This window comes from Schistocerca americana, chromosome X (assembly GCF_021461395.2).
Source record: "Schistocerca americana isolate TAMUIC-IGC-003095 chromosome X, iqSchAmer2.1, whole genome shotgun sequence".
Taxonomy (NCBI): Eukaryota; Metazoa; Arthropoda; class Insecta; order Orthoptera; family Acrididae; genus Schistocerca; species Schistocerca americana.
In genome coordinates, this window is record NC_060130.1 from 707,823,124 (window position 1) to 707,843,915 (window position 20,792).

The 20,792-nt window shown below is 43.5% G+C and overlaps 1 protein-coding gene across 1 annotated transcript in view; it reads left to right on the top strand.

Annotated features, from left to right (window-relative positions):
- The window catches only part of LOC124556266 (adhesion G protein-coupled receptor L4-like), a 370,316-nt gene that overhangs the window by 193,433 nt on the left and 156,091 nt on the right, over positions 1-20,792 (top strand). Inside the window, exon 4 of the mRNA XM_047130252.1 lies at positions 12,139-12,306. Within this exon, the coding sequence (XP_046986208.1) occupies positions 12,139-12,306 (168 nt within the window). The remainder of the gene's footprint in view (positions 1-12,138; positions 12,307-20,792) is intronic.

The following is a 20,792-nucleotide window of genomic DNA, read 5'->3' on the forward strand; positions in this document are numbered from 1 at the left end:
TACGCATGCAGGTCTATGAATTTTATATCACATTATTGTGACTCGTAACGATTTTTACCTAAGCCACGCATATAATGGGAACTTTCGATGAAAAACACTTTACTGTATTCTCTTTACAAAACTCTTCCCAATGAAATCTTCGTTTTTCTGAAATGTTCATAATACGAAATTCCTCACGGTACTCTTCGCTGCCGTATATTTCTGGGAAGTTCTGGAATACAATATTAATGTGTGAGTAGGGCATGTGTTCTTTTATAATTAGCATGCTTTATGAATCGAGGCTAAATACACTGAATTAACTCACAGTTAATTTGTTTATTTCAAGGTCTATTATCTTTTCCTTTGTGACCAAAGTATTTTGTGTCTTTCTGTGTTTATGAAAGCTGATTGTTATAGCAGATTTTAAATTCTGCTGTTTCAGTATACCTAGCAACAGCTGAGAACGAACTCCAAAATAGCAACAGAGTAGTACTAGTTTCAATTTAGACTTACCTGTTGCCATGAAATCTATTTCGAATTGTAGTCAGTGGATACACACCTTTGGTTGGAAGAATTTTCTTACCCCAGAGACAGAACGATGGTACTGAAACACTGCTGAAAGATGCCAAATCTTTTAAACAGTAAGAATACTTTGAATTATTGTCATACACTTCTTGTAGAATCTTAGAACATATTCTGAGATCAAACATAATGAGCTATCTCAAACAGAACGTCCTTCTCTATTCCAACCGCCATCGATTTCGAAAACATATCATGTGAAACCCAACTGGCAGTTTTCCCACGTAACATCGTAAACGCCGTGGATCAATGCAGTCAGATAGGCGCAGTATTATCGATTTTCGAAAATCATTTGACCCAGTTCCAAAATTACGCTTATTATAATAAGTTCGATAGTATAGGGTAGCAGAAGAAATTTGTGACTGGATTGAGGATTTAATGGAAGAGAGGACGCAGATGTTATTTTCTATGAATAATCGTTTACAAATGTAGAAGTAACTTCGGGTGTACGCCAGAGAATCGTGTTGGTTCCTTTGCTGTTCATGTTGTACATTAATGAACTTACGAGCAATATTAATAGTAAGCTCAGACTTTTCGCTGAAGTAATATCTGAACGAAGCAGCTCAAATATTCAGTTAGACCTTGATAAGATTTCAAAGAAGTGCAAATTTTGGCAATTGGCTTCAAGTGTTCGGAAATGTAAAACTGTCAGCTTCACAATACGAAAAAACATGGTATTCTATGAATATAACATCAGTGATCCGCAGCTGGAATCTGTACACTATCACATAAGCTCAGTCGTTGGCAAAGCAGGTGGCAGATATTGGTTTATTTGTGGAATACTAGGGAAATGCAGTCTACAAAGGAGTTTGGTTACAAATCACTCCTGCGATCCATCCTATAATAAAGCTGAAGTGTATGGGACCTTCACCAAATGGGACTAGCAGGGGATGTTGAACGTATACAGAGAAGGGCAGCACGAATTGTAACAGGTTTGTTTGATATGCGGTAGAGTGTCACAGAGATGATGAAAGAAGTGAGTTGGGAGACTCTTAAAGATAGAAGGAAACTATCCCGAGAGAGCCTGCTAACAAAGTTTTGAGAGCCAGCTTTAAATGATGATTTCAGAAATGTGCTATAACCCCCTACATATTGCTCCCATAGGGATAGTGAGGACAAGATTAGATTTAATACGGCATGCACAGCAGAATTTAAACATCATTCTGCTCGTGTGCTGAACATATGATAAACAATTCCTGATGTCTATTTTTTTAAAAGAGTCTAATGCCATATTAGGTGGCCAATAAAAAAAAATGGGCAGTTAGTTAAAACCATAAAAATAATAAATGTGGTGGCTCTGACTCACCATCTGGTCCTAATTTAGGAATCGAAACGTCAAAGGGAGATGGCATTTTCTTCCGTACACCATCTAAAATGACAACAATCCTAATGCAGTGTCAATCTTCGAATTATAAGCACACTGTACATAAGGTAAATAGGTGTCCCAGTCATCGTGCCTGGAAACTACATAACAGCTCAACATCTTTGCAGCTGTCTTGTGAACGCGTTCCATTCTCGCATTGGTCTGCATATGAAACGGACTCTTCCATAACTCCCGTGTACGAAACACGCGGCATAGTTGCTTCATTAAATCCGAGACAACATTCGTATCCTGGTCCGTAATTATGGTCTTAGGCTCCCCAAAAAAATTATCGATGATCGTGAGAACATACCTGTACCCATTTTCTGCTGGTGTTTTATTAAATGGCCTGAAGGCATACCACCCTAACATAGAAAATGGACTGGACGCCTCTGGTAACCTTTTCAATGGCATTTTGTGATGCGTAATGTTGGCCCTCTGCGTAAATGGTACACAGTGGTTAACATATTGCTCCACGTTACGCTTCCTGCTCCTCCACCAAAACTGCTGTGCTACACGTCTGTCCGTCGAACGTCGCCCTTCGTGACCTGATAACATATGGTCATGAGCTTGCTGCAAAACTTCTTCCAAAAACCCCCTAGAACCACCACACGTGGTCCACATCTCGTCGTTGTACACAAGAAACTTTCGTGCACAACGAAGTGTGGCTGTGACTTAAATGCCTAGTGCTCGCTATCCATTGCCCGTGTCCGCTGCCACTCTTCAGCGCTCTTCCCCAGCTTACTTAACATGGCTACCCCGCGGCTTATCCAATCTGCATTTGCGTGTGATCTCCCTGGCTTATGGATTACCTCGTACTCGATTTCACTAAACTTAAGTGCCCATCGAGTTAATCTGCTGGATGTATCTTTCAAATCAAACAACCATTTCAATGAAGCATGGTCTGTCAGGACCTTAAACTCCCTACCACACAGAGAACATCGAAAATAAGTAATACCACAAATGACCACCAACATCTCTATCTCCATTGTTGAGTAGCTATGCTCCACCCTGTTTAACTACCTTGAAGCATAAGCTACCGGATGTTCCTGAGAGTCTTCCATCTTTCCCAAAACATAACCGACTGCCTCATTTGATGCGTCACACGAAAGGATAAACTCTTCCTCAAAATGCAGAAACACCAATATTGCTTTCAATTTTTCAGATGCCTCCTGACATTTCTGTGACCAGTGGAATTTCGTCCCCTTCTTCAGAAGCTAGTTCAAGGGTGTACTTTTTTTTTTTTTTTACAACATCCTTCACGAACCGCCTATAATAATTACACAAGCAATGAAGGACTTTGCCTGCTTGGTTAATTTTGAACTGCGTTTGTAAGATGACGATCGGTCTGGATGCCAGGCTCACTAATCACATGCCCCAGATAGCTTACCCGAGTTTGCGCAAATTGGCGCTTGTCCAAACTTAACGTTAAACGTGTCAATAGTCGTCTACTAAAGACATCCTCCAAACGCCTCACATGCCCCGGTAAATCCTTTGAATAGACAATTATGTCATCTGGATAAAACAGACAGGTTCTTGGCTTTCATCCACTCCGTACCCCATCTCACAACTGCTGAAAAGTTGTCAGCGCGTTCTTTAGTCCAAATGGCGAGCATTTGTAATGAAAATGTCTTTCTGGGACGGTAAACGCTGTTTTCAGCCCATCGTCAGGCTCCACCTTGAACTGATGATATCCACTCCGACACTCACCCATATTGTCCAAAGTTTCCGTGATGTTTAGAATTGGATAAGCATCCGAAATGGTTCCATTTAGATATCTGTATTCACAGCAAAATTTGAATTTCCGTGGGACGATGACACTGTTTGCACTCGATACACTATCACTAAGGTCTATGAACCCGTAGTTCTTGTTCAATAAATTCTTCTACCAGTGGTTGCAGCTGATATGCTATACGGTGTGGCTTCCTATAAATTGGTGCACTAACCCCTGTCGGTATGCGATGTTGCGTCAGCGGAGATGCCGGTAACCCTCCGTTCTCAGAAAATAAATTACTAAACCTTAAAAACAAGTTCTCCGTAGTCATTCGATGACTGCCCTTCAGACTACCTGCATTCCATCGTAACACTTCCGTATCGACGATTTCCCGTGGCTTTCATCTCACTTGACCCATCGAAGTCCTCATCTTCCAAGACTTCCAGAGTGGCTATTATTGCACCCTTTGACAGAGTCACCTCCACTTCATCAAAATTATCCACACTAACCGGAATCATCTGTTCCCCATTAATGTCATATGCGCTAGACTCCTGCCGATAAAGCAATGTCAACTATCCAACTCTTCATTGCTTCAGAGAAGTTCAGTCACATACAATGTTTCCCTCGGCAAAAAAACGTACGTATTGTAGTTTGTCTCACCCCCTTGATATGTGAACCTTGTGCCATTGTCTCAGTTACAAATGGTTCCCCAGTTGAAAGAAAGTTCCGCTGCGCATTGCGAAAGAAAAACGTAGCGCGAAGTTGGTCGAGAAAAATCTAGCCCGAGAATCACTGAATAACCTCCGCCATGCAAGGCAACACCCCCATGCGTTCTCTGGAACTTAGATTCCCCGCCTGCAAACTCCAGTACTGCCATGCCCAATGATTTCACCACATTATCGCCAATCCCAAGTAACCTGTCTCCTCTTTCCAACGAGGTCCAGAAATAACGGATAAATTCGCGCCGTGTTCAACAAAAATTTCTGTTTCCTGCCATCCACAAAGCCCACTAAGCTACATTCTGTCTGTACATTATCTTTTGCCGTGTTACGGTCTATCGGGACTGCCTTCCGACGGTTGAAGCACTCGTTTGCGTTTAATGGCTGCTTCCCTTGCTGGGGGTTTCAACCCTTACTACCACTACTCTCAGCTGCCCAGTGACTCACTATGCCACATGCACAGCAATCCGGTTGCTTCCACTGCTTCCTTACAGGCCCATCCGAAAACATCTATAACACTCGACTTCAAAAGCGAAGACGGGGTGGTTCACTCTCTGGTGTGTGGCCGTATCCGCCTCCTCTAGGTGTTGCGATCCTAAGAGTTGACTTCGAGTCCTTTGGCTTCTCCATCCGTACCCTCCCTGACATTTCAGCTGTTATATCATGCAAAAACAGTCCACCGATCTATTTCTGCCTCCTGCTTTCTCGGTCTGTACATACACTGAAGCGCCAAAGAAACGTATAGGCAAGCGTATTCAAATACAGAGATATGTAAACAGGCACAATACGACGCTGCAGTCGGCAACGCCTATGTAGGACACCAAGTGCCTGGTTTAGTTGTTAGATCGATTACTGCTGCTGCTATCAAGATTTAAATAAGTCTGAACGTGGCGTTGTAGTCGGTGCACGAGTGATGGAACACAGCATCTTCGAGGTAGCGATAAAGTGAGGATTTTCCCGCACGACCATTCAACGAATGTACCGTAAATATCAAGACTCTGGTAAAACATCAAATCTCCGACATTGCAGCGGCCGGAAAAAGATCCTGCAAGAACTGGACCAACGACGAAGGAAGAGAATCGTTCATTGTGACAGAAGTTCAACCCTTCCGAAAATTGCTGCATATTTCAATGCTGGGTCATCAACAAGCGTCAGTGTGCCAAACATTTAACGAAACATCGATATGTGAAGTATATGCGCTAGCAGAATAGAAATGCGGAAAACACGAGTCCGAAAACAATTTATAGGAATCACCAGAAAGAAACAATAGTACAATCTCCAAATGAACAAGAGACTCGATCCCAACTGCGGATCGCCACAAATAATAAATAACAAATAATTATAGAAAAGACCCGACTCTTCACGGGAAGAGATCAGAGTAAAACAATTCGACAATGTCAAGATGTTCATCGACTTTATCAAGTCCATGTACAAGAGATCGGCCAACTAGAAGAGGCGTCTGGCCGTGACTGCCGGGGTGACAGCTCTGCAGACTTCCAAGTGGTGCGTCGAACTGCCCTTTGCCGGCAGTGCGCCGCCCTATAAAGACTGTTTGGCGGATGTATCTGCCTTAACTATTTGCGATCACGTGACTACCGTATCAAAGTACGCTACTGGCCATTAAAATTGCTACACCAAGAAGAAATGCAGATGATAAACGGGTATTCATTGGACAAATATATTATACCAGAACTGACACGTGATTACATTTTCGCACAGTTCAGGTGTATAGATCCTGAGAAATCAGTACCCAGAACAACCACGTCTGGCCGTAATAACGGCCTTGATACGCCTGGGCATTTATTCAAACAGATCTTGGATGGCGTGTACAGGTACAGCTGCCCATGCAGCTTCAACACGATACCACAGTTCATCAAGAGTAATGACTGGCGTTTTGTGACGAGCCAGTTGCTCGGCCACCATTGACCAAACATTTTCAGTTGGTGAGAGATCTGGAGAATGTGCTGGCCAGGGCAGCAGTCGAACATTTTCTGTATTCAGAAAGGCCCGTACAGGACGTGCAACATGCGGTCGTGCATTATCCTGCTGAAATGTAGGGTTTCGCAGGGATCGAATGAATGGTGGAGCCACAAGTTGTAACACATCTGAAATGTAACGTCCATTGTTCAAAGTGCCGTCAATGCGAACAAGAGGTGACCGAGACGTGTAACCAATGGCACCCCATACCATCACGCCGGGTGATACGCCAGTATGGCGATGACGAATACACACTTCCAATGTGCGTTCACCGCGATGTCGCCAAACACGGATGCGACCATCATGATGCTGTAAACAGAACTTGGATTCATTCGAAAAAATGAAGTTTTGCCATTTCTGCACCCAGGTTCGTCGTTGAGAACACCATCGCAGGCTGCACGATCAGTTACAGCCATGCGGATAAGATGCCTGACATCTCGACTGCTAGCGATACGAGCGCGTTAGGATCCAGCACGGCGTTCCGTGTTACCCTCGTGAACCCACCGATTCCATATTTTGCTAACAGTCATTGGATCTCGAGTAACGCGAGCAGCAATGTCGCGATACGATAAACAGCAATCGCGATAGTCTACAATCCGACCTTTATAAAGTCAGAAACGTGATGGTACGCATTTCTCCTCCTTACACGAGGCTTCACAACAATATTTCACCAGGCAACGCCGGTCAACTGCTGTTTGTGTATGAGAAATCGGTTGGAAACTTTCCTCGTGTCAGCACGTTGTAGGTGTCGCCACCGGCGCCAACCTTGTCTGAATGCTCTGAAAAGCTAATCATTTGCATATCACAGCATCTTCTTCTTGTCGGTTAAATATCGCGTCTGGAGCACGTCATCTTCGTGGTGTAGCAATTTTAATGGCCAGTAGTGTAGTTCATAGGCTAGCTGCGACCTCTGGTGAAGCTGTTCTGCAGGCTCTGCGAACGGGTAGCGGTGCATGGTGGCCGTTGGTGGAGACCTGGTGTTGTATTGTGTTTTGGCCGCCGGTAAATATTTGTGTTGAAAAAGAAGACGACGTAGATTTTCCTGGTTAATATACTCCCTGTAATGAAGGCATCCCGTGTTGGTTGGACGTGAAGTGGGATGCCGATGCAGTAGGCGATACTATGTGTGAAGTGGGCGGCCAGAGCAATATGGGCTATCCGAACCGAAGGCCCACTCGTGTACCCTTGATGACTGCACGACACAATGCTTTACGCTTCGCCTGGGCTCTTCCACACCGATATTGGAGTGTTGATTACTGGAAACATGTTGCCTGCTCGGACTCGTCTCGTTTCATATTGTATCGAGCGGATGGACGAATGCTGGTATGGAGACAACCTCATGAATCCATGTACCCTGCATGTCAGTAGGGGGCTGTTCAAGCTGATGGAGGCTCTGTAACGGTGTGGAGGGTGTGCAATTGGAGTGATATTGGACCTCTGATACGTCTAGATACGACTCCGAGGGGTGACACGTACGTAAGCATCCTGTCCGATCACCTGCATCTATTCATGTCCATTGTGCATTCCGACGGATTAGGGCAATTCCTGCAGGACAATGCGACACGTCACACGTCCATAATTGCAACAGAGTGGCTCTAGGAACACTCTTCTGAGTTTAAACACTTCCGCTGGGCACCAGATTCCCCAGATATGAACATTATTGGGCATATTTGGGATACCTTGCAACGTGCTGTTCAGAAGAGATCTCCAACCCCTCGCACTCTTACAGATTTCTGGACATCCCTGCAGGATTCAGGGAGTCAGTTCCCTCCAGCACTATTTCAGACTTTAGATGGGTCCATGCCACGGCTTGTTGCAGCACCTCTGCGTGCTTATGGGAGCCCAACATGATATTAGGCGGGTGTTCCAGTTTCTTTGACTCTTCAGTGTATGAGTGTTTACTCCAAGCCCAACGTGAATGTGCGTAGCGTGCTGCTAATAAAGCGTTATCAGAGAAAGCTCAAGCTTCCGGATGTTACACCCTATCAGAAACTGAACTAACTATTCACAAAAATGTGATGGTGTCACAGAATGTGGGTTTACCAGAAATAGCAAATGTGAGACTGAATAAAGAAGTTCAGAATTTTCATACAAGCCGCACCAGTCTTCGATGGGAAAAAAGGCAGCCCAATCAGCCACTTGGCCAATGATTACGACGCAATGGCAGGGCAACAATTGTTTATAACCCTTTTTATTATGCGTAAGGTCCGTTTAACAAATTCACATAGCGCCGAAATAATGCTGCGGTACCATTGCAAAATTACTTTAATTTTAATGTTTCGCTGCCTTCGTTAGCAATTACTTCAGATTTCCAGTGTAATGAAGTCTGCTGTTTTTAACAGCACATGTGTCCATAATCAAAATTCCGATTTCAAAACGCTCTGTAAAGAAAACCGCTGCTCAGAATGACGTCAAATTTGAGCAGCATGATATTGACGCTGGGGGAAACGACGTAGAACAAAAAAAAAATTAACGAAAATTTTGCAAATCGATGGTGCTGAAAGCGTCTTAACGTAAATGGGGTCGGCTGCAGCGATAGATGAAGCGCAGTTCGACGGCTATGGTCTGAGTTGCATATTACATCATCCGCACTGTTTTGCGAATCACTGCAGAGCCGGCCGCGGTGGTCTCGCGGTTAAGGCGCTCAGTCCGGAACCGCGCGACTGCTACGGTCGCAGGTTCGAATCCTGCCTCGGGCATGGATGTGTGTGATGTCCTTAGGTTAGTTAGGTTTAAGTAGTTCTAAGTTCTAGGGGACTGATGACCACAGAAGTTAAGTCCCATAGTGCTCAGAGCCATTTGAACCATTTTGAATCACTGCAGAAGCTCGACAGTCAACAGTTGTAGTGTTAGTCAGTTAAGTCCATCAACCATAGCAAGGCCGTACCACAACCGATGGGAAAATCGGTTTTTTAAATACCCTGAGGCCAAAAACCGAATAAAAAGCAAAATGACATCGGTTTCCAAATGTCGTGAGACTTGTGCAAGACATGTTCAATATGCTGTCCACCGTTTTCTGCCATAAGTTGAATTCTATAAACAGCATGTTCCACAACATATCGGAGAGTCTCCGGGACCATGTTCAGAATGCCTTGCACAGTGCGTGCCATCAGCTTAGCTATTTTCATAGTTGGAGCGCTGAACATAACATCATCCAGATAACACAACAGCCAGAAAATCAGGTGACCTGGACGGCCAGGCTGTAGGGAAATGACGGTTGATAATTCTACCGTTTCCGAAATGCCTCTTCAGCAGCTGCTTCACTAGCTATGCGATGAGCGGAGGAGCGCCATCTTGAATAAAAGTGATCCACGCTGTAGAATGGTTGGAATGACGGTGCGCGTAAAACTCTCATAGCGTTTACCATTAACGGTACAGGTAACAGGACCAGCAGGACTTATAGCCTCGAAAAAACATGACGTCCTGCATAATGACATGTTCTTGGAGATGGAAATGGGCTTCGTCTGTCCATAGCCACTCATTGTCCACTTCCATGCGAGCAAGATATTCCAGAGTGAACGTTTGTCTTGCTGGCAGGTCAGCAGGAAGAAGCTCATGACCGTGGGTGATTTTGTATGGATAGCAATGCAAGACGCTTCATAGGATTGATGCACCGTGCTAGCAAGCATGTCCACCGTTCGGGAAATTCCCTGTGCGCTGCATGCTCGATCCCTCCTGCAACGCTGTGACCACATCTTCGACAGACGTGAAGTCAACTGCTTTCCTCACTCTGCCACATAGCACTACAAAAGAACCTGTCCTTTCGGATTTTGTAATCACTTTCTACTGACCCTAAGCAGTAATCTGATCAATTCCTTTTTTTCATACTCCTGAGTGTCCGGAACTTCTGGAGGGCTGCTGGCGCACAGTCACCGTTCTTGTAAAAGAGCTTCACCAGCAGCACGATCCTTCATGTTGAGCGTCTCGGACGCAAACTGAGGAACAGCCGTGTGCTACGCGTCTGTTGATGTGCATATTCTGGCGCTTAGAGCTCCATCTATTGATCAAATTTTCGTAATTTTTTGTTCAGTGACGTTCCCTCTGCGTCAGTGATATGTCTGACGTCATTCTGGTAAGTTTTGAAACTAGAACTTTAATTATGGACACCATGTACATTCAAAACAATGTCATTTCGTATAATAAATTCTTATCTATGGCTCATTTTGATAATTTTAAAATTACTGTGTTAACTAATGGTTGACACCGAAGACTTGTGGAAATGACGAAAATATGATAAAGACACTGATCAGTCAGAACAATATGACCACCGACCTACTATCGATATAAACCCGCCTGGCGATGGCAGCGTTAAGTGGCGAAGAACGACTGACTGCTAGTCAAACACACGCACGGTGTGTGTAGTATCAATGACCGTGCTGTCCGTGTTAAAATGGGAAAGACGCGCAGTCTATCTGAGTTTGACCGGGTACAGTTTGTGATGGCCTGGAGGCTCGTTACGAGCATTTTGCAAACTGCACAACATGTTGAATGTTCGAAGAGTGCTGTGAGCAGTGTCTTCATCAAAGGGGCAAAACCAAGATGAAACCACGTCTGACGTCATGGGGTTGGGTGGCCACCTCTCATTACAGATGTCGAATGTCGTAGGCTGGGCAGACTGGTAAAACAGGACAGGCTGCGAACTGTGGCGGAACTGACATCAGACTTTAATGCCAGGCAGAGTACCTGTGTGTCTAAACACACAGCACACCGACCACTCCTAACGATGGGCCTCCACAGCCGACGTGTGCGTGTGCCAATGTTAACACCACGACATCGGCAACAGCGACTCAAATGGGCACGTGCCAGTTGGCACTGGACATTGACGTAATGGCAGAACGTTGCATGGTCTGATTAGTTCCGATACCTTCTTTATCACGCCGATGAGAGGCCGCGAATCCGTCGTTTTCCAAAGGAACATCTCCTCGATAACTGCAGTGTGGGACGGAGACAAGCTGGTGGCGGTTCTAATATTCTCTGAGGAATATCCTCGGTGGCGTCAACGCGTCCAGTGGAGCCCATCCAAGATACAATGACATCCAACAAGTCTTGTACGATGGTTGTAGGCCAAGTACACATCTTCATGGTGATCATGTTTCCCAAAGGCAGAGGCAGTTTTCAACAAAATAATGCGTCATGTCATTAGGCCAGGAGTGTGATCTAGGTTTCGAGGAACACATTGGCGAGTTCCAGTTGATGTGCTGCGCCCCAGCGTGCCAGATCTGAACCCGATCGAGCTCATCTGGGATGTGACTGAACGTGGCGGCAGAGCTCATCGCCCCTGTCGCCGGCGTTTAAGGGAATTAAGCGACTCGTGTGTGCAGATGTGGTTCCAACCCTCCAGAGAGCTACCAACGCCTCATTCCTTCCATGCCTCGACTCTTCGCCGCTTTTATCCGCGCCATAGTTGGACATATCGGCTACTAGGTAGGTGGTCATAATGTTCTGACTGGTAAGTGTATGCAGGATACAGTAAATGTGACCCTTCTTGTAACTTCAGACGTTCAGCCTCTCTTACGTTAGAATACACAAACTCGAACAAACATTTAGAATATAGAAGTGAGAAGTCTACTTATAAAACTAATTCGTATTGTTATTTTGACACAGAATAAGTATGGAAAAACAAAGAAGTTGTAAACAATTTCCTAACAATTGACGCAATTTGTCTCATTTTAGATGCTAAAAAATTTATCACGAACATACAAACAAAAGTCTGTTTCACTTGAATAAATTTAATTTCCTAAAATGTGAACACAGGTTACAGGTAGTATACTTATTGAGAGATTGAGTAATGGTAGTATTTTTCGTTGCAGGGAGAAGACGTGACAGTGAAGTGCATGTCGACGAGCAGCTACCAGCGGCATGAGAAGTATGGCTACAACTGGACAAAGAACAAGGCTCTGTTCCCCATGATGCGAAACAAAATTATCTGGGAAGATTTGTATCCATCCGGGAGCATCCTCAAGATCTTTAAAGCGCAAGTACACAATAGCGCCTTGTATTTTCTTACTTGTAATCAGATTCATTTTTTTCTGTTACTATAAAAGTAAAGAAATTTCTTTGAGATTGTATCTAAATGAAATATTACTGACACACCGAGAGAGCATTAAGTATGTGGACCGCATAATCAAACTCAGGTCTAAAATCTGACGTTATGACTATTCTTATCAAAGTTTCCGCACCTCTCAATAGCGAAACATTCGCTATTCTTTGCTACATTTCTGTATGTAATGATACCCCTGCCAATAGCGTGCTAAAACTTCCTTTCATAGTTCTCAGAAAATAAGTTTTGATTTTCACTGAATTCTCTCTTTGTATATTAAGTGTGTGCAGTACAAAGCAAAACACGATACAAAGTACGAGAAGTCAGATACATTCATGACCTACGACCTAATCGTTTCTCTCTGCAGTCAGTCGCTCTTCCTGATGTCTAAAATGACTGAAATACCTCTGCAGTCAGAAGCCGCACCTGTCTGTAAATACGAGGGCATGCTGAAGAATAATGCCTCCGAATTTTTTGTGTGTAATATTCTAATTCCTTATTCTCCACGTTTGCATAGTTATTTCTCAATACAGCCACCCTGGCGAAGGAAACACCTCTCCCAACGACAGACCAGTTTATGGAGACCGTCACTGTAGAATGTTTGACTTTGTTGACGGAGCCACAATCTTACCTCTGCTTGCACCACCTCTTCACTATCAAAGTGAAGTCCTTGGAGGGGTTCTTTAAGTTATGGAAACAGATGAAAATCGGATGGTGTCAGGTCGGGACTGCATAGGGGATGATATATGACAGCTTCATCACTATCAAAGTGAAGTCCTCGGAGGTGTTCTTGAAGTTTTGGAAACAGATGAAAATCGGATAGTGTTAAGTCGGGACTGTATGGTCGATGATATACGACAGCGAATCCAAGTCGTTGTGTGTGGTCTGTCATTGTCATGTTGAGGGAGATGGTGTTCCATCTGTGGACGAACTCTTCCGAATCGAAACTCGATTACGGCACGCTGTCCTTCACTCACCCACATAGTTACGTTACGAACCGTCATATTACGTGCTACAATCCTAAGCCCTCTAGCAGAAGGGGCTGCAGCTATATGACATGAAAAATAAAGGTGTGGAATGCCAATAACATTTCTTTTATTTAAAAAACTTTCAGAATTTTCACATAAAAAATTCGGAGGCATTACTTTTCACCCCGCCCTCGTATTTCTACATTCCAGCAAAACTCTCTGTGCCATCTTTGCTTTACTGTTGCGATCTGCGAATCAAGCTCAGCTCTTACTTCGGTTATTGCAGGACAGATAGCAATCGAAATCGTGTTTTCACACTAGCTAAAGCAGGAAAGAACGAATCCATGCGTAAATTGGGGTGTTCTCGATGAGCAAAAATTTGTAAAATGTAGCTTTTATTTGTCTCTCTGGAACTCGTGTCAAAGTATTTCATTCATTAATGTAATAATTAGAGCAAGCTGAAAAACTATAGGACTGCCAGTGAAATACCTTATGTATTTGCCGGCCGGAGTGGCCGTTTGGTTCTGGGTGCTACATTCTGGAGCCGAGCGACCGCTACGGTCGCAGGTTCGAATGCTGCCTCGGGCATGGATGTGTGTGATGTCCTTAGGTTAGATAGGTTTAATTAGTTCTAAGTTCTAGGCGACTGATGACCTCAGAAGTTAAGTCGCCTAGTGCTCAGAGCCATTTGAACCACTTTGAACCTTATGTATTAGGTGACCTTATTTTTCGATGTGGTCTCCATTTAGGTTAATGATTTTGTCCGATGTCTTTCCAGCGAACACGTTCCATCCGCGAAATTCCCTCCTGGGACACTGCAAATAGCCACCTGCGTCACTATGGCCTCTTCAGTGGACTAAACATATTACTTCGCTCTCATTTCTGTTTAGATATGTGAACTGGTTGAAGCCGGAAAGTGCCAACTTTGGCGAACAGGATGTGTCTACTAACTATTCATATTTCAAGGGCCTCTATTTTCCTATTGCAAAACGGCCTTTATGGGCAATGTCCTTGTGTCGAATAAAAGGGATTGTGTTAACTATTTTTCGGTCAGTGGTGTCCTCGCGGTTTTTTTTTTTTTTTTTTTTTTTTTTTACACAGTTGGTGTAGAAGACTTGAGTATTGTTGCTGCCAATGAAATCGATTTTTGGTGTATGGCTTCCACCAAGTGCTTTAATTACCATTCCGTCACTGGCGTTAAGTGGTTCACTCACATGTAGCACAGTAGCAGACTGATGCACAATATTAAGACAGTTCATTTTTAAATCAGCCAAATTATTGCTGCGAATTTCGTTATCGCGTTTACTTTTGGTCAGCGTTCAACAAATTCCGTACCCATCTTGCAGAAGTCCCTCTCACAGTTTGCCGGCCGGAGTGGCCGAGCGGTTCTAGGCGCTACAATCTGGAACCGCGCGACCGCTACGGTCTCAGGTTCGAATCCTGCTTCGGGCATGGATGTGTGTGATGTCCTTAGGTTAGTTATGTTTAAGTAGTTCTCAGTTCTAGGGGACTAATGACCTCAGAAGTTAAGTCCCATAGTGCTCAAAGCCATTTGAACCATTTTGAACCCTCTCACAGTTTGTCTTAATGTTCACAGAGGTGACAGAAGTCACGTGGCACCTCCTAATAAAGTGCCGGACATCCTTTTGCCCGGCATAGTGCAGCAACTCGATGTGGCATGGACTGAACAATTCGTTGGAAGCTCCCTGCTGACATATTCAGCCATGCTACTTCTGTAACCGTCAATAATTGCGAAATTGTTGGCAGTGCATGATTTTCTGCATGAACTGACCTCTCAATTATGTCCCATAAATGTGCGATGGGATTCATATCAGCAATCTTGGTGTCCATATTATTCGCTCGAAATGACTGTAATGCTCTTCAAACCAGTCGTGAAAAGTTGTGGCCCGGTGACATGGCGCATTGTTATCCATAAAAATTGCATCGCTTTTTGGGAACATGAAGTATCCAAGTTTCCAAATATAATGGACCCAGTCCATTCCATGTAAACAGCCCACAACGTTATGCTTCCACAGTGCCTAATTGACACCCTGGTTCCATGGCTTCATGGAGTCTGGGCCAAACTCAGACCGTATCGTCAGCTCTTACCGACTGAAATCAGGACTCATCTGATCAGGCCACGGTTTTTCCAGCCGTCTAGGGGCCAACCGATATGGTCACGATCCCAGGAGAGGCGCTGCAGGTAATGTTATGCTGCTAGCAAAAGCACTCGCGTCGGTCGTCTGCTGCCACAGCCCATTAACGCCAAATTTCAATGCACTGTCCTAACGGGTACGTTCGTCGTACATCCCACATTGATTTATGTGGTCGTTTCTCGCACTGTTGCTTGTCTGTTAGCACTGGCAACTACTTGCAAACACCTCCGCTCTAGGTCATTAAGTGAAGACTGTCGGGAACTGCGTTGTCCGTGGTGAGAGGTAACGCCTGAAATTTTGTGTTCTCTTGACATTGTGGATCTTTAAACACTGCATTCTCTAACGATTTCCCAAATGGAATGTCCCATGCTTCTAGCTTCAGCTACCATTCCGCGTTCAAAGTCTGTTAATTTTCGTAGTGAGGCCATAATCCCGTCGGAAACTTTTTCACGTGAATCACCTGAGTAGAAATGACAGCTCCACCAATGTACTGCCCTTTTATACATTGTGTACGTGAGACCACCGCCATCTGTATATGTGTATATCACTATCCAACGACTTCTGTCACGTCAGTGTAATGTGCCACACATGAAATAATGTACTTCATCTTCACTTCTAAGGTGATAATACACTACCAGGTAATAACACGATTTTTGCATGCTGTCTGCTTAGCGTAGTATTTTAGATAACACGCCTTTTTCTGCAGTTATAATCGGGTTAATTTTATGACAGCAATTCCTTCTAAAATGTCAGCTGTTAATATGTTTGGAAACCTGGCGCTGGAGTAATACTTAAGTATTTTATTCACTAATTTGGCGTACATGTGTATATCTGGAAATTAGCTTACGCTTTCTTTTCGTTGCAGATGTATGTGACGGCACATTAAGTGATTTGAACCTTATAGCGTATTTTTGCTTGCTGTTAACCTCAACTACGACCTAGAAAATCAATGTAAACATCGCACTTTTTGCGCTGCGACGTATATTGCAGTCATTTTGGAATACTGCAACATCTCAGATGTGGAAAATAATTAATTTACGGCTCTGTTTTTTTCTCAAGTGTGCAGCAAACCGTTGGTAGCTGTAAGAAATCATGCTTCACAGATAGCAGTCCGCTCCTTCTACAGCGTTACCATCGGCTTGTAGGAGCAAGCACTCTTTTTCTAAAGTGCAGTCACCTGCTGGTGAAGGAGCAAGCGCGATGTGAAACATGACTTGGTTTTATTTCATGTTTCAGGGTTTTTGGGGTAGTATTTAAGGTAAAACTCATTTTCGTCATTTATATTTTGTAAGCAAATGTTGGTTTTCAATTATTTATAGAGAAATGTGCTGTCTACTTGTCCCTGTATTCCATGGGGAATGGTGTATATGTTCAAATGGAATTTACCAGTTTGACTGGTGGACAAGTCCTTAAACGAATTTTTGGAAGCCAGTAATGCAAACATAGTTGACAAAATACAAAATGTTAAGCAGATCCGACACTTACCGTACTTGGTTGCCAGGTGCGGGGCATTGAGTGTGGGGTGCAGGGTATGGGGTATAGGATGTGGGGATCTACCCTCTCCTCCCTTCCCTTCCCCATACATCCTTACATGCCATTGGCATTTGGCTGGATTTGCTTCTGCTGCTGTCATAATTCCCAGTATGACCTTGGAGATAAGGTAGTGCTGATGCTGATATAACATGATTCCCATCCCCTCTCCCTCCTCTCCTCTCCCCTCTCCTCGGTTCCCCTCCGCTCCCCTTCCCACCCCTCCCTGATCTTGGCATGCAGCCAGATTTCATGATTCCAGGAATGACCTTGGAGATAGGAAAGTGCTAATGCTGCTGTCAGCGAAATATGACATGCGCAGCTGTGTCATTTTGCGATAGTTTAAAGTGCTGACTTAAGGCTGAGTCAGCGGTTTCCACCCATTCCGACAGTGCCCTACTACTAATACCTACCTTCAACACTGCTAACTCATCATGATTCATTGAAATAAAATGATTCACTATTTCTGTGGCATGCCTAGCCTACTTCAGTGTAACCTAAGAGTATGCTTCTGAGAAAAGAATAAAAATTACATGCATAATACCTAATAAAATGGTACTAATAGCTTTTTTGTCTAGTATTAGCGTTCAAAGACTATTAAAATTATACTAAGGCGGTCTATAATGTAAATTCTTTTGATTTATCACATAATAAAATAAATCATTCATGAAGCATACTAACCTGCTTGACATTTACTAAGGCTCAGTCATGTATCGTGTTTTATTTCAAGCTGACTTCGCTAATACACCACCAAGAGACCGTATTAATTTGTTAGAGATGTGCAAACTTCATTTACGCAGTGAATATGATATTTCGCTCCACACATGGAAAGAAAGCAACACTCAGAGCAGCAAGCTATGTCAAGAATTGTCATTACCGCATGCATGTTAAAAGATCAGTGGACAAAACAGACGATCTTCGTCTGTTTTGGACACTGTCAGCAATTCTTGCGAGTATGAAGATTACTCAACTCACGATATGTCCTAATTTTCTTATGACTCAACATGAGCATGAGCGCTGTCATCCATGAAAATTAAATAAGAGAGTCTAATAAACCTTTCACTATCTCAGAACAGCTTTGTTCTCATGTGACCGACCATGCTACAGATGCTAGAGAGCTCTTCAGTCTTCAGACTCTTTCTTTTAAATGGTAACATCCGAAATCATGAGTCTACCGTCACCATGATACTAAATTTTTATTGCCTTTTGACCCGGAGGAGAAATTCTCAATCTCTCCACAGCAGATGGTGCACAGGATAGCTCGTTATACTGAACTGAAATTCAGCTGAGAACCTCGTGTGGTCATCAGTCAGGAGTAGCTAATATGTTCATTTTTGGCAACTGGTCCCTGTACTCATCTTATCTATCCATTGAATACTAGCCACAATCTTTCAGTACCTGCCGTTTCGTTTGTCAATATCCTTTACTCCTTGAATACACCAGGTCCCGTCAGATCACCAAAGTTAGACAAAGCCGGTCGTGGCCAGTACTTGGAAGGGTACGCCACACGCTACTGGCTGCTTTCCCCTTTGCCTTCCCGACAAAGAAGAGGAGGGTTGGTGCCGTAAGGTTCATTCGTATTCTCCAGAATGAATCTTTCTCTCTGCAGTGTGTGTGCCCTGATGTATGGTACAACCTAAGCTGAGAAGCTGTTTCTCCGCACTTCCTTTATTCCGAAGTGCTACTCCTGCAAGGTAAGCACAAGAGGTTTTGTGAATTTATGAAAGTGGGGTGGAAGTACTGGCGTTAAGTGAGGCGGTGAAAGCGGGTCGTGAGTGGGGCTCGGATAGCTCACCCAACAAAAACACTGGCCACGGAAAGCAAGATATTGCGTTCAAGCGCAAGTCCGGCACACAGTTTTAGTCTACGAGGAAACATTCCTATACTTCTTGCAACTACCTTCTAACAGAGTTACTCGTTGTAGGCAACAAAAGTTTCCGTAGTAAATCAGCTGTGACAGCCTTATAACTGTTGTAAGTAGGCTGTTTAGGTTTTTTTATTGGTAACGGCACCTCTGTATGAAAATCACTGGCTGTGCTGTGTGCAGTCTGTGGCTGCTTTGCATTGTTGTAATACTCGCCATTGTAGTGTTAGGTAGCTGGCTGTGAACAGCGCGTAGCGTTGCGCAGTTGGAGGTGAGCCGCCAGCAGTGGTGGATGTGGGGAGAGAGATGGCGGAGTTTTGAAATTTGTCATGAACTGCTATATTTATATATGATGATATCAAGGTAAATACATTGTTTGTTCTCTATTAATATCTTTCATTTGCTAACTATCCCTATCAGTAGTTAGTGCCTTCAGTAGTTTGAATCTTTTATTTAGCTGGCAGTAGTGGCGCTTGCTGTATTGCAGTAGCTTGAGTAGCGAAGATTTTTGTGAGGTAAGTGATCTGTGAAAGGTATAGTTTAATGTTAGTCAGGGCTCATTCTTTTGTAGGGATTATTGAAAGTCAGATTGCGTTGCGCTAACAAAATATTGTGTGTCAGTTTAAGCACAGTCTTGTATAATTGTTCAAAAGGGGACGTTTCACTGTGAACCTGAGACAAATAACAACTTAGTGCACCATTTCCGTAACTTCACACAAATACACTATCTGATCAAATGTGTCCAAACACATGTTAGTGGACGTTAATATAGGTTTTTCCATTCTTCGCCTTTATAATGGCTTGAACTTTACTGGAGACACTTTCAATGATGTGTCCAAATATCTGTGGAGGAATGGCAGTTCTTTCTTCCTTAAAAAGCAGAAACCAGAGAAGATAGTAATGTTTCATATATTCTTTTTGCAACCACCTTTCGCAATCCTGAACGGTATGTGTCTATCAGTACATGAGGTCTGCCTGTTCTTGGATTAGTTATCGTTATTCCTTCGTGTTTCTACTTCACAATCACCAACAGTCGTCTTGGGCAGTCCTAGATGGGTTGTAGTGTCCTTGATGTATCTGTTACTTAGGTGAAATCCAACGACTAGTCCACATTCGAAGTCATTGAGCTCTCAGGACCGACACATTCTGCTGTTCTGCTTCTCCACTGACAACAAAATACTCTTCGCGTCCTTTTATACTTGCCTCCCCATCTCTCGTGATTTCTAGTTATCAGTTCCGCATTATATAGTGGTGTTGCAAGCCGTCCCTTGTTTTAATCATAAACATATGCCTGAGTGATGCTAAACGTTATTATCTTTACATAAAGAAAAGTATAATCTCCTCAATAACCTTCAAAAGGTGAGCTACATCCTTAAATTTTATATGAAATTAGTGAATTTACACATGGCACTTTTGTTGCCTATGTCTGCAGTCAGTTTCAGAACGCAAATTAACATTTAAATTAACTAATGTAATAAGATTGAACCTTGAGTTGCTGGTGCAGCCATGTATCGCCACAATAAAATAAAAACAGTGAATCCCGCGGTGTAGCCGCGCGGTTTGAGGCGCAATGTCACGGACTGCGCGACCTCTCCCGCCGGAGATTCGAGTCCTCCCGCGGGCATGGGCGTGTGTGTTGTTCTTAGCATAAGTTAGTTTAAGTAGTGTGTAAGTCTAGTGACCGATGACTTCAGCAGTTTGGTCCCTTAGGAATTCACACACATTTGAACATTTGATAACTAGTGAATATTTGAGTGAGTATGAATGAGAAAAGTGGCGTATTTAAGTTTACAAAAATAATGACAATTTATTAATCCTTTTATAAATACAGTGTAGCTCATAAATCTTACAGAAAAATCATAAACACAAATCAGAACAGGGATAGTGCTTCACTGCAAAGCATTCG